Here is a 19,367-nt window from a genome sequence, read left to right on the forward strand (position 1 = left end):
ACACTGAGGAAGCTTGTCAATGAAGACAGACCATCAATATTGAGAGCCTTCAACTTCTCAAGCCATCTCTCTGCTGCCTTGCTACAGCAGAGATTCACCTGTCAGAAGGATGGTTCCCCTCAGCATCCTCTATAGAACAGAGGACATGCTTCAGTTTCTGTTCCTTTATGCTTTGTCCAAATGTTACCACAGGCTGTCTCTCTCAGTTCTTGGTGGCAGCCTATTTTTCACAGTTTTGTGCGCAGTTTCCCTCCAGTTTCTTGTCCCCAAGGCCAGAGGTCTTGGATCCAAGCCTCATCTCCCAGAGATTAGATCCCCTAAACCTAATCTTCCCCAGGATTCTCTGAACCAGCTTCTTGGGTATCCAGTTTCTCCCTTGGTTTTGTTGGGGCTGTGTTTGGCTTCTGTTTGGCCAACCCCTCCTGAATGCTGCCTCTCTCTCTGGATCCCCACCTGTTTCTCATGCCTCCTGGGGATCCTCCTGATATATTCAGGACAACGTGCCCCACATTTAAATATTGGGACATTATTAGTTTTCATAGCATCATATCTCCTGACCTGGTAGTCATGAACACATGGCATTTGTTGTGCACATTCATGATACCAAGATGAACTGATTTTGGTTACCCCGTGACCTTTTCTGTAGATAAATATTACTGAATTTTTTGACCAACCTTGTGTAACCGATTAAATTAATATCAATGTACTTTCATATACAACAAGACTGAAGGAAAGGACTATCAGGGCAATTTGCTTCTGGTGAAGGTCTGCACTTAATCAAGTGCTGCAGGTTTGGATTTATACAAACCACTTGTGCTTCTCATATTCTCCTCAGGCACTTTCAGTTTAAGCAAGAACTCAGATATGCAACAATATGCTGGACACTGATGTCCTCTTTGGTCCGAGTGCAGCCAGTTGAAAGATGAGAACTGTAGTAAAAAGGGGCGTGGAGTTTTTTTTGTAAACAAACCAAAGTTGTTTTCCATGTAGTTTTACCACACATGGTGTCTATCATTGAGGTCAAACACTGGCTTCCACATGAAACATTTCCCAAGCAACCTTTTATTATATTTATTTATTTATAATCCAGTATGGTTTAAATCCAAGTTTAGAATTTCATGTGTTACTGCAAACTGTTGATCAGAAAATGTGTCACCCATGTGTAAGCACACTTGCACAGGCAACATTTAACATCACTGCTAATGTGGGTTTCTGATACGTACAGCTGCTGTGAGATTTCTGAGGAAAACAAAGCTTCAGAAGATCTGCCCAATTACTTGGATCACCATACAAGGGAGATAAAAAGTATCCAGTGCTTCTGTGCCAAGTACTACATATCCATTTGAACTGGTAAAACATGGGGATTTTCATCAAAGACATCTCTGTATCTTATTACCAATGTCTCTGTTGGGCACTGTTGTATACAAGGGGGTATACCAGTGGTTTCTGTAATTGCAGTGAAGAGCTTTGAAATAAAAAATAGAAGATAAAAGAAATTTTACAAGTCACGACTATAATAAAACCTTTTATTGTGTTTGTCAAAGTCTGGTTGCCAGACAAAATTTACAAAAGTTATCATTCAGTTTCTACGACACATTTATACATTTCTGTGCAATTCGGAGTTTACACTGCTAATCCTGTCATGTATTCTCAAGTAAAGCAAAAGACGTCCAGATCAGAGTAACGGGAGTCAACAACATAAATATCTGACTTGGTATAGGGGCAAAGAAATTCAATTTTATACAACAGCTTAAGTCACAAAAAGTACATTACATACATTAATCAGACAAAACCAACCGCTTGCCGCTTCAATTCTCCAAGTCAGTCAGAAGTCCAGTTGTTATGCAGAGAGATATTTACAGATACTTTTAAGTGTTCAACACACAACATTTGAGTTCCTAACACAAAAAAGAAGCAATGGAACCCATGAACTTTCAAATGCAAAAAATATGTTTCCATTCCATAACTGTTCAGCTTGAGCTTGAAGTGATGACATTTGTGCACTGAGGTTCACAGAAGGAACCAAAGCGCCCGTAAATGTCTTTGGCTCGAACCGCAAAATGATAAGTGGAGCCAGACTGGAACTGGGTCAGTGTACAGGCCATAGGCAGAGGAAGGGCCTTGACCTCCCCAATCTTCTTCCAGTGCTGCTGCGCCGCATTACTGCTAGAGTTGTCTTGATGGAAGGCATAGAGGTGATAGCTGTCTACAGCTGCACAGGTCCGATCAGTTTCTGCCACACACCAGGACAGCACGATACCGGTCTGACTTGGCACCAACTTCAGCTGAGGCTGCTGAGGAGGTGAGGTCCGCTCAGCTTCTGGGGGTAGGCGTGGAGGTGCAGGTGCTGCTGGGAGAGGAGGCAGTGCCATGCTAGAGCCTCGGGTTGGCGTACTAGTGGTTACAGCGCGGGATTTCAATGGAGAGTCCTACAAAAGCGAAAAATGCTGTAATGAGTTGTTCCTCTAACAAAAGGGGCTCAATGTCATAATGACCACCATTTCTTGAATAATTTTAAATCACCCAGTAAAAATTCATATAGAAAGTGGGTCTAGAAAGATTATCAAGAAAGTTTTTCATTGGCTGAGCGAATTCTCGACTTCTAAACACCTGTCAATTGAAACTTTTACAGTCAAAAACATTTTTGATTGACAAAGACAACTTTCACACTTAATACCATATACAAATACCAATTTCCCAATAATTAACAGATAAGTTAGAGAATTACAAAACTACAGTTGCAAAATATGTAAAATGCAGTTCTAAATCCTCACCAGTGGGGGGCGGTGGTGGACTGTCAACTGAGGATTGCTGGAAGCAGTTTGATTGCTTTGCGGGGACGACCTTGCTCCTGTACCTGAGGACATAGCATAATTATACATGTATAATTTAGATTTAAAATACACAATGTAAACACATGATATCACTGTAACTATGTCTCTTTCTCCAAGAGTAGAGAACTGGTTTATATAAATATTACATGCATGCACAAAATCATCCTTTCATGCAATCAATATTATGTGGTTATCTTACTGCTGGGAATGCTGACGACTGGATGAGAACGCTGGACAGGTGAGGGAGCTGCAACAGTGGCGGTCTTCACTCCCGTCACTGGAAAACAAACAGTACAACATGATGACTAAAGGCTTCTTTTCAGTACTTGCAGACATGCATACATATGAGGGATAGTTCTCCCCAAAATGAAAATTCAGTCATTATTATCTTCTCACTCATGTCAACTGAAGGTCACGTTTAGTTTTTAGTCCAAAAAACACTGCTGGAGTTTCACAGGAAAACAGTGTTGCAGAATCTCCAAAACAGTTTCAGTGAATGGTGACCAGTTTTCAAATGTTAAAAAAACAACCAAAAAATATAAACAAACATAAAATGCCTCCATACCGCTTGTCTGGTGTAATCCAGGTCTCCTAAAGCCCCAACATGTGAAGCTGACTTGAAAGATGACATTTACACCATGTTTTTAGCCTAAATCTTAATGGTAGATCCTTAGCTTAGTGTACAATGTCTAAACTGAATGAGTGTGGTGTGACGGTGTGCACGTGGAAGTGAGCGGCATTTTGGGGCTGTGGGAGACTTGGATTATGCCAGACAAGCAGTATGGAGGCAGTTTGTCGTTTTTCGTTTGGGTTGTTTTTTTGGTTTGAAAACTGGTCACCATTCATTTCCATTGTTCTTGATTCCGCAACCACTGATTTGTGGACTAAAAGACTAAACCCTACCTTCAATCGGTTTGTGGATAATTACTGAATTTTAATTTCTGGGTGAACTATCCTTTTAAGGTTTACAACCCAGATTCCAAAAAGTTGGTAGACTTAAGAAATCCCTGAATTCCCTGCAATTTTGCATGTAGAAATGTTCTTAAACTGTTGGACTATTTGCACACAAAATTTTCACAAAGTGGTGAACTTCACACCATCCTTACATGTGAATGACTGAGCCTTTTGAGGATGACCCTTTTATACCGAATCATGATACTATTAGCTGTTACTAATTAACCCAAACAGGTGTTTTTTGAGCATTTCACAACTTTCCCAGTTGCCCCTGTCCCAGTTTGCAGATCACTGCATTCTCTTCTGATTTATGTTTTACACACCGTCACAACTTATTTTTAGAAAAAACAGAAAAAACATATGATATAAAAATATTTTATTTAATGGAGAAAAAGAGCCTTTCAACCTTACCTTGTACATCATCATCATCCTCAGTGAGATCTATGACAGAGCCTTTGGGTCGTGTTGCTGAAGCACCTGCTTTGGTGGGAGTGGATCCTGTAGCTTGGTTGTCTAAGAAAAGGGAGGTAGGGTGTTTTAAATGTTTTACACCTCACTACTCTTTGGTCAAGACAAATACAATACATCAGGTAAGTTCACACAGATGGCACAGAAAGGCACACTGCTGCGCAGACAATGACAATACACGTTTTAAAAGCTGAAATGTGATGTCTTTACATCCCATTTCGACATTTCTGCAACTGGCCAAATGACCAACAACTTGATTTTTATGGGCTGCTGACTGCACCCGAGACATTGTTCATCAAAGTACACCCTCACCTGTCTTTGATGTCAGAGACGTCCCTTGTGGCGGTCCAGGAGCAGTGGACCCTGTTGCTGCTGGCCCAGATGTTGCAGGAGAAGAGGCTGAAGACATGGCTCCTGCTACAGAGACAGACTGAGCCGGCGTTCTGGCTGTGGTCACGGATACCCCTGCATTGGGTGTAGTTATCCCTCCAGCACCCCCCTGGTAGACAGCACGGGCAAGAGAAATCTGGGTAGAGGACATCTGGCCAGTGGAGGCCTGGAGCGCTGGGACAGTGGCAGCAGCTGGAGCAGACACTGGTGCGGACGCTGGTGCCGTAGTGATTGCGGGAGCAGGCTTGAGTATAAAAGTGGCGGTAGAAGCAGTGGTTTTGGCCTTGGTGAGTGAGCTGGCTGCGGACAAAGAAGAAACGGGGATGTTGACCAGCGTTCCTGCCTGGCCATTAGTCATTGATAAAGGCAGCTGGATGAGCAGCGGCTGGCCCGTGGTCATCACGCCGCTCCCGGGGGCCGTCTTCAGCAGCAGGGTGCCTGTGGGACTCTGAGTGGTGATGCCAGTGGCCAAGGTGGAGGCAGCATTAGAGGTGGAGGTGATCAGCTGGAGGATGGGTGCCTGTGTAACCATAGCAGTGGAGGTGGGTGTTGCGACAGGAGCTGCGGTGGGGGCTGCTGGTGCTGTCAGGACTGGATTTGCTATGGAGAAAAAGGAAAACTTGCTTATTTTAGATACGACTGGTGGTGTCACTGAGATTTTCAACTGAACAGCATTCTGTGCTCCCATACTGTGCTCCTTAATGTAGTTAACTACTTATTTACATAAAGGGTGAAAACCCCAGAAGCACATTAATCGTCATTAGCTGCATTTCGACTCTACTCACTTTTTCCATTAGAGGTAGTACCTGGTACTTTATTACATTAGTGAGCTGCCCACTGACACAGGATGTCCTGCACATATCCAACTTTTTTAAAACAGCCAAGCTACCATGAATAGCAACCACATGTTTATTCATTCAAAAAATAGCAGCTTGCAAAATCACACAGGCAACACCGTGGTCTATTAACAAACTGCAGATGTTTCAGGAACATAATCCCTGTATATCCTCTGTTATAAGAGTATTGTAGCTTCGTTGTGTGGGTAATGAGCAACAGCAAAGGAGAAGGGGAATTGATCTATTACTTGATTGTTAATATTGCCAATGATCAATTAAGGAAAGTGCTAATAATTTCCAACCCTGGTTGAGGGAGTACTATCTGCAGTGCTAAAAGCCAGTAGAGTCAAGTCGATCCATACTAAGCAATGAAAAGCTGTTTTATTCAGTCGTTTTTTGCTAGCATGGTTCATGGCAGGGAAGACCTATCCTAATGCAATTTCCACAACAAAACCAATGATGCATTCATCTCTTAATACTTTGAGTTCCTCAGGCCTGTCAGCTCCATGCCATTCATTCCTTCTAAAAACATGTTACAAATAAACACTAGGTTTGCCATCAGCCAAGTTGCAGTTTACATCCATGTCTGTTCAGACTCCTAATATATAACACAGAAAGAAATTAAAGACAAACTGAAATATTTTCCCGTAAAACACAGTGCAAAGACATACAAAAATAATCCTCTCAATCATCACCCACAACATACCTAAAGGCACTGGTGATGTTATCTCTTATCATAAAAGATCTTATCTTATCTCTATTGAGCTGTATGATTCCATTGTGATGTCACAGTGAAGTTGACTTATGACCTTTTGGATATTTAATGGAAGAATTGTATCCTCTTTGATATTTATGTGAAAATTTGACATAATTAGCAGATGACGCATATGAAATCTTGAGTTATGGCCAAAAACATGGTTTGAAAAGACCTCTGACTACCAAAATCTAATCAGTTCCTATTTGAGTCCAAGTGGACACTTGTGCCAAATTTGAAGGGATATTGCCTTTATGAGAATTGGACGGACAGATGTATTGACGCGACAGTTTCAGTAGGGGATGTCAGACTGACTCAAAACAAACTGTTCATGGTTATGAAGGAACATGTCCCTCTGTGTTTGGCACACAGACAATCCATTGTTAGTTTTGGTCTTTTAAAACCTTTGAATGAAACTATAACCTTCTTTGTAGTGTGAAAGGAATCTACATCATCCAGACAGACCCACATGAACACATGCAGCAAACTCCACATGGAAAGAAACAGAGCCAAGTTTGAAGTCCCACAACTTTGTTGTTGAGCAGTGACACGGCTAACACTGCTGGTGATTCCATTGAAAGGAAAAGACCAACATAACATCCAGCATAAAGGAAATCCTGCTACTCACCAGTTGTGCTGGATGACGAAACAGTTGTTGGAGCCTGCTTTACCTCCATGGATGTCCGGACTGGCCTGTTTAGAAAGATTGCTTATGCTTAGAGCTGTTCACGCTTAGAGCTGTTCATGTCCACAACAGGAAGACGATTGAATGCTTATGGTTCTAACATCTCATTTTATTTAATTTCATACCCTCATCTTTGAACAAATTGTAGTGAGTTCCTCCTCAAAACTTGAGTACATGTTAGTTTTCATTAAAGCATTTATCAGGATGCAAGTATAGTTCAACGGTGTGGTGCCAGGTCCACAACTTCTTATTTACAAGTCATCAGGGAGTTATATCCTTTTCATTATGCAATTAATCTTTACAAATGCAGACAAGAATCTAAGGGCAATGAGAGTAATGTTTTGATAATATCAATGATAATGACAATTGTCCCAGTATGCTTCTGTTCCTATGACATAAGACTGTCAAAATGACGCAGCGGTTCTTTCATCACATTCTCGAAAAAAATCAGGTTTTCTCTTAACTCGCAGTATTTCATTGATAACGTCACGAATCTCTCTCCAGCTGTCACAAGACAGTAAGGGGAATCGACGCTCAATGTACATCCTCATGGTCCTCCTCAAGTTCGTGGGCAGTGCCTCCTTGCCCATTAATCCCACATAGTTGACCTTAGCGACCCAGTCACAGTAGATATCATATGGGACCAAGTAGCGGAATATATAAGATGCGTAGCGGTCAGGCCTGGGGTTCCCTGAGCTTCTCTTGCAGTTGTGGTACAGCACTTTCTCCAAGTGTGAAGTGATTGTGCGCAGTTTAATGTCTGCTCTGCAGTGTCCTTCACTGAATTCTGCCAGCTTGTTTGCCATCGCAATATGACGTAACATATCTTGGTCCTGTCCCTCCTCCATTTCTTCTTCTTCCTTCTCTCTCTTGAAAGACAGTACAGCAGTCTCACCAACAGAGGGCACCACTGTCTCTCCGGGCACCTCAGGCTGCGGCTCTACTGCCTGTCGACGCAGCACGCTGTTGGGAGGAGAGGTGCAGTTGTAACTACACTCTGCACTGCCTGAGGAAACGCTCTGGCTTCACATTGTAGAACGTCACAAGACTCAGGACCTGGACCCACGCAGGGTTACTTTGCAGGTGTGAAACAGACTTGTTTCTTTATTTCCAAACCAGACTTAAGAAATATTTGGAGTAAAGTTAAGAGTTTAAATCAGTTGATCCTGACAAAACGAACAAGGGACATGGAATCTTTGTGTCCAAAAAGGTAGGGATTTGGAGGATGCAGATATTCTTTATTCTGTCTATTAGTTTTAAATTCAGTCTCTAGTGATTACAGATAGCAACCTGGGACAATGTCAACTATTAACGCTGTGAACGGCTTTGTGTGTAATACTGGCTTCAGTCCGGTATTGTCACGTTCATACAAAGGTCAAATTATATTCACACAAAATACCAAGGAATAGACTGCTAACATGTTTAAATACAATTATGCTCTGAATTTTGACAAATCAAAATATCTTGTCACATGATGAAATGGTCTGGCACACATGTGAGCCTGCAGTGAAGTGCTACAAATCACTTCCAAAGAAACCTCATTGCTAACTTCATAGGTTAACAAGTACAGTATGGTTGACAGGAAGTTAGATGAGACATGGACACACTTACCGCGGAGCTTGAGGGTTGTTTGCAACAGTCACAATCTTGGCAGCAGTAGCGGCAGGAGTAGCAGCAGCAACAGCAACAAGCGCCTGCGGAAATTAGACAGAACATTTTCAGGCATAATTTCTTCCCTACCAGGTGCAAACATTTTAGCATTCAACAAAAGGAAAACCATTTCTTACCTCTTGTTTCCTTTTATTCTCTGATGCCTGATTGGCCTCTCCAAACTTTTTTGCTAATCGGGCTATCTTGGCCTAATCAAACAGTAAGGAGAGAGGTGGACTTAAGATTTGTGCCTTGCCAACTGAGGGAAATGAATTATAATAACTCCTTAGCTACACAGTACTCCTTAGCTAACAGCAAAAGAGCTTCATACAATGCTGCATGTGCTACTGTCTTCTTACCTGGAGTGTATTAATGGCGGTTTGGTGTTTAGTGGCACAGTCAATCTTGTTTATTCTGTCCTTCAGCTCTTCGAAATGTTTGTCAAAAATGGTCAGCTGCAAGACCCTCAACCGTTCATCGACCAGCTGTTGCACAATCTGAGAAAGGTTATCAGATAAAAGGGCAAAAAAAAGCTCAAGTAAGTTTCAAATCCATTGGCATCAAAGCAGAGTTCAGCTGGCTAAGACTTTGGGGAAAAATTCTAGGCAGCAGGTTAGTTGCATACAAACCTTTTCAAGCTTATGGTCACCGCCAGCTTTTGCAGTAATTTTAACTTCCAGTTCTGCCTCCAAATCCCCACGCTCCACCTTGGGCCTCTTCCCCTCTCTTTTTACACTTTGTCCATCATGTTCATACCCCTCTGATAAAGTACGCTTCAGTCCTGAGGTGGAGCCCTTGTCCTCTTGCACTATTTAGAAAACAAAGACAAAGGCCAGTTACTAACCTATATGAGTCATTCATTGCCCTAAATGCTTTCTTGCACTCTTCTGTCTTTGGTCAGCCTCAGTCCCTTTCAGCTGAAGCAGGACGAAACAGAACAGACAAAACGGATTTCTAAGTCAACATAAATAGCTTTTAAGGACTTCATGTTTACATGCTTAAAGTTAGTGTCTTTTTATATCATTTGCATTTCACCTTTTATAGTTTCACATTTGTATTGGAAAAAAAGCAGTTAGCATAAGAATGTCCAGCAATCAAAGTCCAGTTATGTTTGAACTGAACCTTCCACTGGATTTGTAAGTGATAACAAGTTGCTTACACAATGATTGAAACTTTACTTCAGCTTTACAATTTTTTGTTCCTTGGGATGGTCTGGACTGTATTTAAAAGCTTTCATGCTTATCTTCTTCTTACCATAAACAACATCATCATCAGAGATCAAATTACATTTTCATGCTTTAAAGTGCAAGAACGTGTCTACCTTATTTTCTTGCACAACACAACATACCATTTCATTTATTAAGCTTAAATATTTGCTAAATATGAGTTTCTGTTGTAGCATCACATGGTGGAACAATTTTACACGCATAAATCAATTTACAAGTCATATGTCACAGTCTGTGAAACAGTTGTGTAATGTCTTTTGTGACTCTGGACTCTGACAAAATTATTCAAGTGACATCACCCGGGTGTCTCGGCTTGGAGGCATTAAGCCTTTTCAACAAACCGTGGGTGTGGAGAACAGGCAGGGAGGATAAGAAATAAGATTTTTCCTTTTTGTGTTATGGGACGATCCAGTGTATTTGAAGCTTGACCTTGGTCAAAAGGACATCATTGTCTGCTCAGCACTGATTTCGACTAATATTTTGAAATCTGTCTTTCACAAATTGCTCAACTTGCAATACTATAATGTTTGAGTGCTAACTAAAGTGATATCTGATTAGCATGTCATACAGCCTTCAATGGCTTTCTACATTAACCGTGAACCCTACACAGCCTTCCATTCCAGGTCCTATTGGCTTAACTGTAGCTCAATAATAATAAATACTGTATAAAATATACATGATTATCTTGAAGCTATCTGACACAACATCCACTCTCTCATACCTGTATTGGAAGGTGGAGTGGATGATGGCCGAGATGGCTTTGTAGTTTGTCTATCTTCAGTTTTTTCCTTTTTGGTCTCTACTTTCAGCTCCACCTCCTTTTTTGCCTCATTTATTGATCCCTTCTTCACATCCTCTTTTTCATTCTCCTCTTCTTCTGTGTCCTCCTCCTTGATTTCCTTTTCTTGTTTTAGATCCACAGAAGAAGAGGATGCTGCATGAGATGATGAAGGACAAGGGAGAGAAGAATCTGAAGTGGTTGATTTGGGGGATGAAGGCTTTTCATCTTTTAATTTGGCCACGGAAGCCTCAGGGTCCTTGGCTTTTTTAGTGTCATTGTCTGTATCCATTGGTTCTGTGCAATCAGATACTGGCAGTGGCACAGGCGAACATGGAACTGAACCATTAAGAGAATCCTTCACCAAATCCACACCAGGGTCCTTTGTTGTAGTCTGTTCAGCCTGAGAAAGAATATAATTAAACATTGATTAATTTAAAAGTTTTCTAGACTTTCAATCTATCAACATTTCAAGATTAACCCTATATATATATCCAGGTCACTGATACTACATTGTAGAAAGTGTAAGTTTGTGACAATGTCCTTGAAGTTTCTTGGCATTTACCTCTTTCTTTTCCATCACCAGGTCGACCTCTGTGTCGTTTTCCTGGTTTTCCTTGGATACTGTTGATGCTGGTGTAACAGACTCATTTGATGGGGATGGAGAAGGACCTTTCTCCTCCTCCTCCTCCTCCTCCTCCATCTTTTTCAGTTCAAAGTTCAGAGAATGGAATGGTGATGTGGGAGAATTTTCGTCCTTTGCTTTTGGGCTTTGTGAGACAGGTGAAGGGGACAGATTCAGGGACAGGAAAGGAGCAGGAGAGCTCAGAGAGGTTGGAGAGGCAGGGGACGTAGCGCAGGGGGAGTTTGAGTCCGAGATGTTGTTTTGCTCTTTGTCCATTGCTTTTTGACCGTCCTCTTTGTGCGTGCCGTTCATTAGAGGTGGTGAAGATGTGTCTGACAAACCTGGAGCTGCTGTCAACAAAGTGCTGTGAAGATTCTCCAGTTGCTGACGATCACTGATCTTCATGGTTTTCCTTGCACGGAAAATCTTCTTCTTTTCCTCTGTCACAACAACTTCCATTGCTGCCTGTGGAGTGAAAAGGAGAGATTAGATGCTATCATAGGAAAGATCTAGAAAACCATAGTGATGGCTGCCAGAGTACACAACCAGTGTCCTCCGCCCAGGAACCTGCCCTGGACTTTACGCACTGCATAGTAGAGAAATGCCTGCACAGTCTCAGAGCAACCACTAGAGGTCACTGTGGAGCCCTCAGCCTTTCTTGTTTGTTCTTTTCTAGAAGGTTCTATTTTCACACAGATCTGCATACCAAAATGGTTCCTCAACAGCCTATTTCTTTACTACAAATTTGATTCTGTAAGATGATCTAAGCCAAATCAGACAGATCCTTTCTGCCTGATTACATAGTGCTGCATCTGTCCTACAGTGACAAATGTGCAGCTCAGTAAGCCAGAGAGCCTTTTTCATGTCAGTCAGAAAAAGCTTAAACTGTTCTGACAAATTCCCTTTTCTTTAATTTTCTGATTAACCTATGGTTTTCATGTTTACCTAAGCCCCGATCCAGAGAACAGATATGACATTGAAGTTAACAACAGCAGCAGCCCAACCTTCCTCCCATCCCCCCACACTGCTATTGGTTCTGCCCTCAGCCAATCAGAACAGGCGCATTGAGGCTGTGTTGGCAGCAGTAAAGAGGCTATGCAAAACATGAAGGATTTTCCGTTCATAGTTCTGATTGTTGCACACATTGTAAATTTGAGGCTAGGTGTCATTTTATCTGTGTTCATTTCATGTATATTCATTTTATGTCTGTGTCATTAATTAGGCTTCTTTGTATGGATTCAAACCAACTTAAAATGCATTAAAGCTGTGTGCTGCTGTAAAAATCTCATTTTACATTCAGTAGCAAACAAGAAATGTGCAATGATATTAGGCAACATGCCGTACAAACACTAAATAAATAATTTATAAATAACTCACCTTCAAGCTGAAAGGTTTCTGGTCATGGATTTACCACAGAATTCCACGACAATCTGAGGGGAAAAAAAAGAGAGTTTTTTTTGTTTTAAGTAAATTTTATATTACAGCTTCAAACTAGGAGAACAAGATCAACTATGTATGAAATGCACAGACCATGCAAATAGAAGTGTAACCCTAAATTTAGCTCCTCTGAATCTCCATCCCTTGAGCTGTAACTGAGCCCATGGCTTCAAAAGGAGATATTTATTTGTGAGGTCGCTACGACTTTGATCGAACTGGAAGCAAAACTGTGTTGATGACAATTATGTATATATCCACATTTATTACTAAAATTAAACCACACCACACAGTAGACCACCCATCTGAACTAAAAAAGTTAGTGTATATTTACAGTATATCGGACACTGATATGAGCCCTCAAACATATTTAGCCTAGTGTTACATCTGAATGTTTCTACAGTCATACTTCTTTGTCAAATAAACTTTAAAAAAGGATTTTTCTACTTCTATTTCCTGTTTCTGCATGTGAAGTGATTGTTGTTGCAGTTTTGGACATAACAATTGAGACATAATAATCAACAATAAAATCACAGTAAAATCAACAATGCAAATTAACAAAAATGTATCAGGTGGCAAATAAGCTATATGCAGACAAGATGGCAGTCTAAAAGAACCCAGTTAAGATATGTGACATGCTAACCAAAGCACAAACAGAGGTCACGAAGAAAAAGATTCAAAACAAGGAAATGGCTTTCCAGAGCAGTGGACAGAGAGGCATCTAACTGCAGGAAAGAGGCTTCCATGCTTATTATTTTACCAACCCATATTTTAGTGAATGTGAGCTCAAGAATGTGCTGCCACAGTTTTTTTTTCCAGTTAACATGTTGACTGCATTTATGAGACCACTCCATCTGTTAACAAACCTCTAGTGTTGTAACAAAAAGCAGACATGTTCCAATTGTAGATACAGTATGTAGATAAATCTATCTGTTGGTTTCAGCACAGGAACAGAAGACAGCCAGTTATTATTCAAGCAATCTTTAACATCTTATCTGCTGAGAGCACTAAGCTGCTTCAGTTTTACACACCACTACATGGTGGTTAGCTTTACTGTTACTGCAATGCTGACCAGCAAGACTGCAGCTGACAGGCTTTGTTTTATTTAGCCATGTATATTTTACAATTTAGCAAGCTGTCACATGTGCGCAGAAAAATGTGCCATTCACTAAGAAGACTGATGTGAAGTGAGTGTATATTTTTACACTGTAAAGCTGAGCAGCACACCGAGATGCTGGCGCATCCGCACAACACTGTAAGCCATCCATGCTCTGCTTTCATATCAGCAAGTATCCTTCCTGACAACAAACTCCTTATTATAAAAACAAGTGGGAAGATATTTCAGTATAGTTGCTTTAAATTTAGCCTGAGAAAAGTATCATGTAAAAAGTCAGCATGAACAAATAAACAGCGGTGTTAGGTGCGAGCACGATCACTGGTACTCTTCACATTCCAATGTTATTGCACACTGCGCAGAGCAGAGTATCCCCCTCCCCCATCCTACGGCCTCATTTACCGCGACTGGATCCAGTGCAGAAACTCAAAATGGCCGTCAGCTCTGCTGTTTGCTGCCAGACTGAGCTCTCTGTAGCTAGCTGAACAGGATTCTCTATCAGATGTATCAGGTTACAGCATCACCCTATTTAATAGAGATTTTTTTTGTTCAGCCAGAGGCTTCAGCAAGTTGGCAATGTAAACAAATTGTAGAATATTTAAGATATATTATATGAAACAAAAATGTTAAGTAAGTTAAAGTTAAACCTGATCAAAATGTTTATTTTTCCTTTTGTCCATCCCATCAAGTCCTACAGCTAATCCTCAGGTATTTTTATTGCACTGGGTTCATACATTATATATACATTAACTCTTAAACACTGTGGTTAGAATACAAACTGATTCTAAATGTGTTTTTTTTTTTTCAAACTTATACCAAGGTCATCAGTCTATATTTAGACATAGCACTGTCTGCTGCTACGTCAGTGAGTCCTCTGCTGGACCTAACAATCACCACTTAATTATTGCATATGTCAGACAAGCATGTAGAGACAAAGGTGTGGCATTCAACGCACACCGTAAGTCACAAAGTCAGGGTAGCTAGATTTTTTTTAAAAAAAGGAACACCAACGTAATTTACTTTCACATCACAGATGTGCACATTTTTACACTTAAGCTCAAACTCTCAGGAAAGCTTGATAAGCACACAGGGATATTTTCCACTTCTGTTTTCAGCCCAGACAACTCAAAGTCTCTGAGGTGAAAGTGCAATGGTTCTGAATTTAGACCCCAAAATGTTGTTTCATTCATGTTATAGTTGTTTCCTGTGATACTATGCACTGACTGCTGACTCAAAACATTAAGTAGATCACCTGCAGGACTGCTCGAACTTGAAGTCAACAATCTGACATGCTCATATTTCAATGCGCAGAAGACAGGGCTCACAGAGCTTCCAACACATTTTAATAACTAATTTTAAAATCTTTTTTTTAAATTATTGCTTCACTCAGCTGCGTGTTTGTGCTACCATACATAAGAGGGAATTTTTCATTTATGCCTTTGTGGTAAGCCAGAGGAATCAAAACAGAAGACAAAGAGACATTGTCCCTCCTCTCTCTGGGTTTTGACAACTTCTTTTCTTTCATGTTGCAAAACAGGTGCTTATTGTTTAAGAGTCTTGTCTCTGCAACCCACTGTTTCAACACCAGGTGACAAGCTATTGGGCTGCTGGTCAAAGTCACAAAGTGGCAGTAACTCTGTCAAACTAGACATGCAACTCAGTCCAACTCCAAATAACTGGAGAGCATCCCTACCTCACACACAGGTATGAGAAACATCAAAAAGTTCTCTTTCAGGGAAAAAGTATCACATTGTTGGGTCAGATTTAGAACCATATTGCAGCAGTTTGCCATACTGTTCATCAAAACATCACCAAAACTCATTGTCAAACACTTCAAGGCCCTTTTAATGTCAATGGGAAAGTTGATCACAAATCCAAAGGAAAAGCCATTTCTGGTTGGGATACAGGTTATGGACAAACATGCGCAATTTGGCAAAGCAAGTTGGCCTCCTAAGAATAGCATCCAGACTGTGATACATGTTTTTAATGAGGTATCCTTTATCCCTGATAACAGTTATTCTCAGGTATGTCCCTGGCTGATACAAATGAAAGATCTGTTTTTTTTATTTAATGTCAGTATCTTACAGACACCGATCAATTTCTAAACTTTTGATTATTGTTACCTACTGTGCACTGGCTGTACCTGATTTGAAAAATCACATCATTGTGCTTGTTTGAAAGACTGGAACCTACTCCTTGACACACAGCACAATCTGTGAGTAAACCACAGTGCAGCAAGAACAAATAAACAGCAACAAGCAAGTTCGGTGAAAATATCCACACTGACAGTGTGCGTCAGCAGCCGGAGTAAGTAGGGCCACTTTAGGCTAAAAAAAACAAAAAATCAAGCACCATTTTGTAGGTGCACAATGACTCTAATGTGTTGTTTGAAAGGTATATAAATAAAATATTTCTACAATTACTTCACACTGGGCACAATGAGAGGATGCCCAAATTCTGTTCAAAGCTCTTTGTCACAACAGCACAGTGTCCTCACTCCACATAACACCATTTGGACCGCCATGGGACCCTAAAATAGTGTTAGCAAGACAGTGCTGCCTAAAAATAAAACAAACAAATACAAATAAAAAAATGTCTACCTTAATGACTGTTAGCAATGGAGACTCTTTATACCTGTGTGATGTTTGCGAGATTCACATATAATAGACCAAACATACTGCACAACTACAAATGTGTTGACAGAACTATAAATACATACTTGTACAGTCATGTGTGTATGCACACAACATGCATGTTTGCTAGTTAAACAACTTCCATTTTCATCTGCAACTATTAAGCGATTTAATCGATTAGTTGCCTACTATTAAATTAATTGCCAACCATTTTGAAGCTCAATTAGCCAATTTCAGTCATGAGTTAAAAAAAAGTAAAAAATTATCTGATTTCAGCTTTATAAATCTGAATATTTTCTAATTTCTTTACTCACTGCCAATGATAGTAAACTGATCAAAACACTGATTCACTTTTAAAAAAAAAACATTTTGAGATTTTATAGACCAAACAACTAATCGATTAATCCACAGATTAAATGACAATGAATGTTAGTTGCAGTTACTGTTACTTAGCCCAAAAATGCGACCAGGAACAAACAATGCCTAAGAAGCATGCGTACTCCTAGTATCGCGAAGTATTGCAGGTAACAAAACGTCTCTATCAATGTTGTTGATCAAATACATTAATGAAAATTAACATCACACTCCCCGACATGTATGGAATGTCTCAAACGAGTGTTTTGTGTTTTTTAAAAAAAAACACAAAGCAAACAAACAATAAGACAAAACTCTGCTTTCTTCAACTAGCATAGCATTCACTACCAGTATCCAAAGCTAATCTTGAAGAGTGAGAAGCTGCAATGACAAAAGCTGAGTTAGATTTACATGATACAGAAAAATGTTAAACATGCTTAAAAATCAAAGAAATATCAACCTTCAGCAGGATGTGTGGTATTGAGGCCTTCCATGTATTTGTTGATTGTGGGAGCAGGGAACGGCTGAGAGGCCAGCAGGAGAACATAAAAGAAAGGAGGAGGGACTCAGTTAGGACTAGTCCATCTTGTTCCTTGCAGGGGTATGTACTATAAAGGGTGTGTGGCCTACATGTGCCTATAATGGACATTAATTAAACCTTTCAAATAAAAAGGCAGTTAAATGCCCCAGACACAGCAGTCTGCCATTATGCATATTATTAAACAAAAAAATGAGATTAACTCTTTTTTTTTTCCTAATGACACCAATCAAGTGCATGACTTATTTGCAGTCACCACATACAAATCAAATCTTGTGCCAACAACATTTTGAAGTACAGCGTGGTGATTATCAATATCAGCCCTAGCTAGCACCGCACAGACAGAGGGGAAGTACACTGCACAGACTGTTGCTTAGCAACACCCATCCCCCAACTCTAGCACAAACTAGTCCACAGTATGGAAATCTACAGCCAGCACGGACTGAACCATTCTGACAGAGGACGGGGGGGTTCTCTCCTTTCTAAAATAACACCACAGGCAAAGAAAGTTTAATGATGAAAAAAGGTCAAGGACACACAGTAACACACAGAAATACATCTGGAGTGCAGTGCTTGACCTTTAGTGTTGTCTATATCTTGAGAATTCACTATCCGCTGTTTGAATATGATTTCAGGTGCTTTAACGTTTACTCTCACCATAGCCAAAAAAAGACAAAATTAGAAACCCTGACATTGTTATAAATAAACCCCTTCCTCTGGCCTCTCTACTGAATCTTTGACAGATTGTATCTGAACTGCATACATACGGTCACCTGAGGTGCTGTGTGCAATAAACTGAGCACTAGCTGCCACTGAGCTGAGGACCAGGTTAGCCTACAACAATCCCTCTAATGACCTGACCACTGCAGACTATAGAGGACCTTACTCAGGATGTAATATGATCTCACATATCAGCCCTCTTATAGATCATGCTAAAGGCTAATCCCCCAAGAACTGCAGAAAATCAATGGGATCGATGGTTTTACAGTGTGCTTTAATGTTCTGTTTGTTAAAACAGAAGAAAACACTTCCTTGTTTAACCGTCAGAAAACATTCTGCTAGCTTCTTCCTTGAATGGGTCTTGTTTTATCTTTTCTGTGTTAACACTTTCAAAAAAATCAACACATGGGCTTTGAAGAATTTCTATTTTTGACTTTCTAAATGCAAAAAAGTAAATTGTGACTGAAACTGACCAAACAAAAGTTTACTGGAGAGGGAGAGGGAGCTGCTTCAAAGAAAATTGCAGAACTACTTCTAATGGGAGCAAGCTGAACAGAGAATGAAAAAACTCAATGTTTAACAAAATTAGGACTGCAAAAAAACATTTTAAATAATAAAAGAAAAGTTTCCTTTGGAGGAGGACTTAAGAAATTGGGATTATCTATTGGAGGTCAGATAAATAAAGTGTAATCAATGGACCACTTGACTTGAAAGGCCAGAGAAAAGGTCCAAGGTAAAGGGGCGGAGCCTGGTTCAGCCTGTCCTATCTAAATAAAATCCAGGATCTTTTCTTGGTTGCTTTAAAGAAACCATACCTTCTTAAAGGGTAACGATGACAAGGCCCAATCTCCTATTTTTATGTACCATTAAACAATAACAAGTAAAAACAGTTTTTAACATGACAAAAAAAGCCACTTTTAACATGACAAAACAGCACAACTTGCACTTTAGTCAAGGCCTAGCTAGCGGCGCACAGCCAGTGCTAAATTGCACCCCCACAGCACACTCAACCCAGAGGCAGCTGCACCCTCCCCCCTCCTTCTTTCTGCCTCTCTCTCTCTCACACTCACACTCACACACACCCACTCTGTCTTTCGCTCTCTGGAACAGCCTCTCCAAGTCAAACATGGACTGGTCCATTCTGATGGCAGGGGTGGGGTGGGGGTGGGGCGTTCAAAACAAAAGAGATAAAGAATAAAGTATTGAAGTGATTGAACAGTCAAAATGCAGCTATAGATTTTCTAAATGAGGGAAAGCATGGAGTTATATTTTCTTGGGCTTTCACACGATCAGTGAAATACTACGCGCTCTTAATTTTTTTTTAATGTAATTATTTGAAACAAGTTGTTATAAGCCAAATAAGAACTTTTCTCA

At 40.4% G+C, this 19,367-nt stretch overlaps 1 protein-coding gene across 2 annotated transcripts in view; it reads right to left on the bottom strand.

Moving 5' to 3' along the window:
* Positions 1-1,512: 1,512 nt before the first annotated feature.
* The window catches only part of atf7ip (activating transcription factor 7 interacting protein), a 34,231-nt gene continuing 16,376 nt past the window's right edge, over positions 1,513-19,367 (bottom strand). The window contains exons 2-15 of one of the 2 annotated variants that reach the window (XM_084715513.1): positions 17,196-17,259; positions 12,578-12,630; positions 11,141-11,665; positions 10,519-10,978; positions 9,201-9,379; positions 8,931-9,068; positions 8,709-8,780; positions 8,533-8,615; positions 6,865-6,929; positions 4,569-5,246; positions 4,200-4,301; positions 3,034-3,111; positions 2,775-2,857; positions 1,513-2,429 (exon numbers count right to left, since the gene is read on the bottom strand). In XM_084715513.1, the coding sequence (XP_084571639.1) occupies positions 1,971-2,429; positions 2,775-2,857; positions 3,034-3,111; positions 4,200-4,301; positions 4,569-5,246; positions 6,865-6,929; positions 8,533-8,615; positions 8,709-8,780; positions 8,931-9,068; positions 9,201-9,379; positions 10,519-10,978; positions 11,141-11,659 (2,916 nt within the window). In that variant the 5' untranslated portion in view covers positions 11,660-11,665; positions 12,578-12,630; positions 17,196-17,259 and the 3' untranslated portion in view covers positions 1,513-1,970. The remainder of the gene's footprint in view (positions 2,430-2,774; positions 2,858-3,033; positions 3,112-4,199; positions 4,302-4,568; positions 5,247-6,864; positions 6,930-8,532; positions 8,616-8,708; positions 8,781-8,930; positions 9,069-9,200; positions 9,380-10,518; positions 10,979-11,140; positions 11,666-12,577; positions 12,631-17,195; positions 17,260-19,367) is intronic. The other variant, XM_084715512.1, reaches the window with a different exon arrangement.

This window comes from Lutjanus erythropterus, chromosome 3 (genome assembly GCF_056507025.1).
Source record: "Lutjanus erythropterus isolate fLutEry1 chromosome 3, fLutEry1.hap2, whole genome shotgun sequence".
Lineage (NCBI taxonomy): Eukaryota > Metazoa > Chordata > Actinopteri > Lutjaniformes > Lutjanidae > Lutjanus > Lutjanus erythropterus.